This window comes from Microtus pennsylvanicus, chromosome 2 (genome assembly GCF_037038515.1).
Source record: "Microtus pennsylvanicus isolate mMicPen1 chromosome 2, mMicPen1.hap1, whole genome shotgun sequence".
In the NCBI taxonomy this organism is placed as follows: Eukaryota; Metazoa; Chordata; class Mammalia; order Rodentia; family Cricetidae; genus Microtus; species Microtus pennsylvanicus.
In genome coordinates, this window is record NC_134580.1 from 33,157,890 (window position 1) to 33,164,980 (window position 7,091).

At 49.1% G+C, this 7,091-nt stretch overlaps 1 protein-coding gene across 1 annotated transcript; it reads left to right on the forward strand.

Annotated features, from left to right (window-relative positions):
• Positions 1–454: 454 nt before the first annotated feature.
• On the forward strand, positions 455–6,486 carry Hoxc13 (homeobox C13). The gene is made up of 2 exons (XM_075963595.1): positions 455–1,184; positions 6,230–6,486. The coding sequence occupies exons 1-2, from the start codon at positions 455–457 to the stop codon at positions 6,484–6,486; spliced, it is 987 nt and encodes a 328-aa protein (XP_075819710.1).
• The last annotated feature ends 605 nt before the right edge of the window (positions 6,487–7,091 follow it).

Sequence of the window (7,091 nt, forward strand, 5' to 3'; positions counted from 1 at the left end):
AAATTCAGACTCTCTGCCCTCACCCCCCCCCCTCCCTCCACTAACAAGGCTTGCTTAGGGGGCGTTGTCACGGTCCCTTTAAATCTTCCTACCCTCTCCTTTTTTTCTCTCCAGAGAGCCAATCAAAAAAGTCCTCATTACTTTCCGCCCCGCCCCACCACCCGGAGTGGGAACCCCAAGAGACCCAGGCCTAGGGTCACGTGCTGCGGCTATGGTCACGTGAGAACCTGGGGCGTAGGGAGAGGAGGAGGGCGGGAGCAGGCGGATTTCTTAATGAAGTGTCTCCGCATGCGTATTGGGAATGCGGTGAGGGAGGGGGAAGAACCGGGAGGAGGAGGGGAGGGGTGGAGAAGGAAGGGAGGAGGGATGAGGGAGGGAAAAAAGGAGCGAGGTGTCTCCTTAGCTCGCTGCCTCTGGCAAGTGGAGTTTTTAAAAAGCTGGAACAGATCATGTCATGACGACTTCGCTGCTCCTGCACCCGCGCTGGCCGGAGAGCCTTATGTACGTCTATGAGGACAGCGCGCCGGAGAGCGGCAGCGGCGGCGGCGGGGGAGGCGGCGGCGCGGGCGGCGCGGGGGGTGGCTGCAGCGGAGCGAGCCCCGGCAAAGCCCAGAGCATGGACGGGCTGGGCGGCAGTTGTCCGGCCAGCCACTGCCGCGACCTGCTCCCGCACCCCGTGTTGGGCCGCCCGCCGGCTCCTCTGGGCGCCCCTCAAGGCGCCGTCTACACGGACATTCCAGCCCCGGAGGCGGCGCGCCAATGCGCCCCACCGCCGGCGCCCCCTACCTCGTCCAGCGCCACCCTGGGTTATGGTTACCCATTCGGCGGCAGCTACTACGGCTGCCGCCTGTCGCACAACGTGAACCTGCAGCAGAAGCCTTGCGCCTACCACCCGGGTGACAAATACCCGGAGCCGTCGGGCTCCCTGCCTGGTGACGACCTGTCCTCCAGGGCCAAGGAGTTCGCCTTCTACCCCAGCTTTGCCAGCTCCTACCAGGCAATGCCCGGCTACCTGGACGTGTCGGTGGTGCCCGGGATCAGCGGGCACCCGGAGCCGCGTCACGACGCGCTCATCCCTGTCGAAGGCTACCAGCACTGGGCTCTTTCCAATGGCTGGGACAGTCAGGTGTACTGCTCCAAAGAGCAGTCACAGTCGGCCCACCTCTGGAAGTCTCCCTTCCCAGGTAAGGAAGGGACCTGAGCGGCGCCGCCGCCGCCAGGGACCCCTCCCCGCCCTGCTTGCCCCGCGGCTCCGCGCCTCAGCCACCCCCGCCGTCTGGCCCCGGCGCGCCGGCTCGGCTGGGCTGTCGAAGGAGCCGGCCAGGCGAGCTGTGCTGAGGAATGCGCTGGGGAAGAAATCTGCTCCGACACGTTCCCCGGAGCTGCCGGGTCGAGAGTGAAGCAATCAGAGGCGCCCGAGCGCCGGCTAGGCTCCCGTCGGGAGCTAGTCACCTCCTCCCCCACTGCCCGCTCCAGCGTCACGCAGGGATCCTGGCCCCTAAACCTGCTTGCAGCCAGGAATGGGTTGGGGTTGGGCCTCTCTTGCCTTGAAATTTAGAACAAAACCCTCAACCTGATGACTAATTGGGGGTTTGAGGAGACTAAGAACCTTTACCTTGCCGAGTTTTCAGGATATGTCAGGCGTCAGATACTATAGCGTTAAAATGGGATTCTAATTCACCAGAGCTTATAGAAACGTACAATGTCTTTCTTTCTTGTTAAACTTGATCATGGGTGTTCTTTAAGAGCAGCAGAGCTAAAATCTCCGTCCAGGGAGTGTAAGAGTTGCATCCTCTCCTGAGATGCAATTTTTTTTGAGGCTCTTGTAGACAGTTTAAATCCTGTGAATGCACTGCCAAGTCCTCCAAATGAAGAGTTAGTTACTGACATTCCAGACAGAGATTCTTAGATTCCCTTTGGACTTAAGATGAGAGCTGGGAGAGGCCTGGGCTGTGGTCCCTTGGGGTCCAGGCCGCTGGCTGGGGATGCCTGGCTCTTGTCTGGCTGTGTATGCAAGAAGAAATCTCTTATGTACTGTTTCTCTGACTAAGGTTGTCTCTGAAATGAAAGAGATTCCGTAACTCCCTCCATTCCCCAGAGGAGAAAGACCAGCCCGGATCTCTCAAAACAGCATCAGGAGCCTTGGGCTCCACTCTGATCTGAGAAATAAGGGTTTGGAGGGGGAAGGGGGTCTAAAGAGCCAGCCTTTGGATGTGCCCTCCCTATAAAGCTCAGGAGCGAGTCCTCTCTTCTGACACTCCAGAGATACTTAGGAGTCTAGGGAAGCGAAAGCTATCTCCCCACTGTGCCCAGAAGGAGCCAAAGGAGCCCATAGCCTTACATGGTAGGCCTAGGGATTTTTCGCTGGATCACCCCAAAGAGTTCTTAGGTGGCTGTGAAATTCCTCTACATCCGGGATTGGGTGGAGAAGTGTATGGAGAAGAATAACTGAATGATGCTACAGTATATAGCAAAAACATTCTGATAAATAGTATGAGGTCACTTAATATAACACAAGTCAATACCAGAGCTAGACCAACACAAGGCATCCCATTTCTGACTGCTAGAATTGATGGTGATGGTTGTGGAACAATGGTCTCACACACTATCTTCTCTGCATTAGCTAGAAGATTTTTATGCAACACAATTTATTAATTACTGTGAACCACAGACTGATACATTTATATAAGATCTTCATATGTAGACATTCTATAATACAATTGTAGAAGATAGGCTTCCCTTCATCTCTCTAGCTCATGAAACTGAAGGCTTCTTGGATGAGAGTTCAGCTGGTGCCCTGGAAGCTGGTACCTACTCTGCTTACTGTAGATAGAGCAAAAGGCAACATCTTCCCAGTGAAGAGGTAGCAGAGGGAGCTGCTGTGGCTTTTGTGGGTTGTGTAGTGGGTTAGCATTGGAGGGAAACTCAGAATTATCTTTGAGCAAATAAACATCTTAAAGATTCACAGAAACAAAAACAACACACAAAAAGGCTCTGCTAAAAATAAACACTTTGTATCATAGCTTCCTAAAGAAAGATATCTTTGAAATAAAAACATACAGCCCAGTTGAGATTTAATACACTTGCAAATTACAACAGAAAAATGGATATAAAACTTAGTGAGCCTCTGCTGCTCTGAGCCCACACTCCCCTGTAGAAATAGATTCTGGCTGGTGTATCTCAGGGCTTGGAGAGGTCCAGGAGAGAGGCAGATGAAAAGGAAATTATCTTCAGACACCCTCCATCTTTCTACCCACACAAGTCTTTTAGAAGTAGTGAGATCTTCAGATAACTCTGTCTATGCAATTGTGGTTCATTCCGCAACATCTAGCCGTAAACACCACTGTCTCTCGTCACTGCCTCTGGCTCTGAGAAATCTCACCTATGGTAGTCTAGGCTGGTGTGGGAGATGGAGGCAACTGTTCAAAAAGATCTGGATAATTAGAGCTGTCAGGAGTTGTGGCTTCTTTTTCCCAATTATACAGACCCCTGCTTTACTCTTCTGCCGCATGCACGCGCGCACGCGTGTGCGCACACACACACACACACACACACACTGTGGTGAGTGTAGACACTTTTCTTTTTTCATAAAAAAGGCAGAAATTCCAGGAGAGAACTAGAAGAAGAAAAAGAAGAGAGGCAGTTCTGAGATAGATAGATGATAGATAGATAGATAGATAGATAGATAGATAGATAGATAGATAGATAGATATCAAAAAGAAAAGAAACAGTGGGTTTTTGAAGCCCATACTAAAAATCTGTACTGACAAAATCTTTGAATTTGGATTGAAAAGAACCACTAGCTGAGCAGCATAGTCTTCAAATTTCAAAACCTACTGAGGGGCAGGCTTTTGGGCCCCCTACATAGGAGTCCCTCAGCCTCCGAAACAAAGCAATGACATAACATTGTTTTCCTTCTTGTTTGCTCTCATGGATGCTGATTAGATTCCGAGGTACAAATTGGTTGGTGAAGGTGATCTGGAAGAACACTAGGGCAGGGGACATTGGAACACTAATAGCCAAGTTCTCATTCTACACAATGTAGACACAACTCCAAGTCTAAGCTACCAGATGCTCTCACATCTATAGAGTCCGCTTCCTCTCTAGCCAAAACAGCAGACAATGAAAGATGCTCCTTGGAGAAGGAAAGGCAGGAGTTGTTTCCCCAGGGGGCAAAGCCAACCTGCTGTTCTGTTTGACTCAAGAAAAACTTGGTAAAGTCAATCCTTCGCATCCAATAGAGAAAATAATGATGATGTTGATGATGGTGATGATAATAATAATAATAATAAAATTTTAGAGCAGTTATCTACCTTTTAATCAGAGTTTTTAGGGTTGTATTGATTAAATTTCATTAGAAACTGAGAGTTGATGTTTAGGGAGCTACAGAAAGTGAAGTTTAAAAAATCAGGAACAATGAACTGGTTCTTTTAAGAACAAAAACCCACCCTTATTTTACTTTTCCCTTCAACAAACGGGATATACCATGTTTCCATCTCTATGTGAACTCTTACTGTGGCTTTATGTGAAGAGTCAGAAGAGCCTAGATTCTAGTTCTGTCATCTAAGTCATTTTCCCTGCTCTTAGCCTCTGGTTTGTGATCTTGCAAAATGTGTTTACTAAAATACAACTAAGAACTGTTCTAGGGGAGGAACGCTCATGACACCACCACTCATCCTCGTCCCACAATCATCAGGTTTTCTAACCATGGTTTCGTCTATAAGAGTAAAACAAACTGAAGATGCGTCCTTTAAATTTTAAATCCCTTTTAACAGATGATACCTGCTAAACTGAAGTTGCTCTTTTTCATATTAAAAAATGGCTTGCACAGTGGCAGAGAAATATTTGATAAGTTGAATAGGTAATTTTTGTGAGAAATTGTCACCATGAAAATATCCTGAGCAGACCATTGGAACCCCTGTCCCGTTTTCTTCCTGGACTCTTTATTTCTCTCTTCATTCAATTATAACCCCCCCCCCACTTCCCCTCTCTGTATAGTGGGCCATGAGTCTCAGAGAGAGAGAGAGAGAAAGAGAGAGAGAGAGAGAGAGAGAGAGAGAGAGAGAGAGAGAGAGGTCTCTAGGAATGGAAGGCAGTGTAGGGAAGCTGTTTGGGGGCAGGTGGGATGCTTCAGCTCTCTGCCTTCAGGCTGGAGCCATGTCTAACAATTCCAAAGATTCACAGGAATGAAGGGGAAACCCCAGATACTCAGTCATTAGTGTCCACCTGAAGTCAGGGTGAACTATTCACAGAATCTTCCTCTCACTGCTAAGAGCATGACACACTATTTTGAATTCCTGTGGATGCTCCAAGCCTGAAGAAACTAAACAAGCCTAGGGTACCAGGGTGTAGATTTCTTTCAGTCTTGGAAGAACAGAAAAAAAGAAAGTTGAAACCGAATTTGTTCTTTTTGGTGAGATTTGGGTATTGACTGCCTCTTTTGGGAGGTTCCCTGCATGAGACAGGACCTCCCTCCTTGGGTGGTATTAGATGGTTTCACAGCACTGGGCCGGCATTCCAAATGACTGATCCCCAAGCAGCCTGGCATCATCTGACAGTTTCTTCTCGACACTGGTGAGTCAGGTCCATAGTGCAAGGCTAGACTAGTTCTTGGTTTTAACCCCTCAGGCCTAAGGGTCCACTTAATGGTCTGTGCCCCTGTAGCTGATACCCTGCCTGCCATGCTTTCCTCAAACACACAACAACCTAAGTCCTTCCCTGACAAAGAGGAGAATATAGGGTGTAGGGGCCTTGTTGTGCTAACTGGATGAAGGAATTTTCTGAACACTAAAACTTCCACTAAGCATGACCAGGAAGAAAGAGGACTTGGAGCTACCATCTAAGGAAGGGTCCAGGGTTTCCAATAAAGGGTGTGTGCAGAGCCATAGTGGAGACTGAGGCAATAGGAAAAATCAATAATACAGATCTTTTGCTTATTTTTAGTGACATTTTATTGTGACATTTTTGCATTTGTTTTGTTATTTTTTCTTTTTAAGTGCCTTAAAATATTACCTAGATTACTGAGTTTTTAAACCCCCTTCCCTTAAAGTTTGTATCTAAAATGAGGCTGGTACCCAGTGGCTTCATTTTCTTCGTGGCCTTACTAACAATGGAGGTACTTAGGATTAGGGCGCCTAACCAAGCAGTACAAGCTGGCGGCCCAGTTGAATCCCGGTGATCCCTGGCCACCCACCTCACTTGCCTGCCTTCTCTCTTCCCACCCGCCTAGATGTGGTTCCCCTACAGCCTGAAGTGAGCAGCTACCGACGCGGGCGTAAGAAACGCGTGCCCTACACCAAGGTGCAGCTGAAGGAGCTAGAAAAGGAGTACGCAGCCAGCAAGTTCATCACCAAAGAGAAGCGCCGGCGCATCTCAGCCACCACGAACCTCTCAGAGCGCCAGGTCACCATCTGGTTCCAGAACCGGCGGGTGAAGGAGAAGAAGGTGGTCAGCAAATCTAAAGCGCCTCATCTCCACTCCACCTGACCGTCCACCAGCCCGTCCCGTCTATTTATGTCGCCTCTTTGTACCATAAAAGAATCCACCCGAAGGACACTGCACCGGTGCAGACCACTATTTAATCTTACCGAGAAAGAAAAATAGCGCGCTGCACTCTGCCTTACCTACTCCCCATCCCACCCCTTACCTCTACCCCCTCCAAAAGGTACCCCTTCAGCATCTGCAGCTGTAGAGGTGGGTTCGGATGGGTTGGATGGGTTGCAGGAAGAAGACCTTCTGCCTCTACACCCCTGGCCTTCATGGTTTGTCCCACTAGAAAGCTGAGTGGCCAGGAGATCCCAGTCATTCCTACCAAAGCAGGGCTGGGGGATTCCAAAAGACTCAGTTCTTGCCTTTTCCTGAGTCTCGGCTTGTGGAAGCACCTCCTTCCAGGCGCATGGGCTCAGGATCTGGGGAACTCCTGCTTTCTTTCCTGTTCCTCCATTTTACTATCGCTCCCACACTCTATAGGCAAAGTTTCCCACTTAGGATTTTTTTTTTCTGTGCATCTTTTAAAAGTCGTCTTAATATTGATGATACTCTTAGGGCCTAGCAGCTTGACTGGAATTGAGACGAAGCTGGGAGCTTGTAGG

Bases quoted from the DNA above. Each gene is read 5' to 3' on its own strand.
- Hoxc13 (XM_075963595.1), top strand. From the start codon at position 455: ATGACGACTTCGCTGCTCCTGCACCCGCGCTGGCCGGAGAGCCTTATG. The intron at 1,185-6,229 runs GTAAGGAAGGGA...CCACCCGCCTAG, and splicing joins CTGGAAGTCTCCCTTCCCAG to ATGTGGTTCCCCTACAGCCT.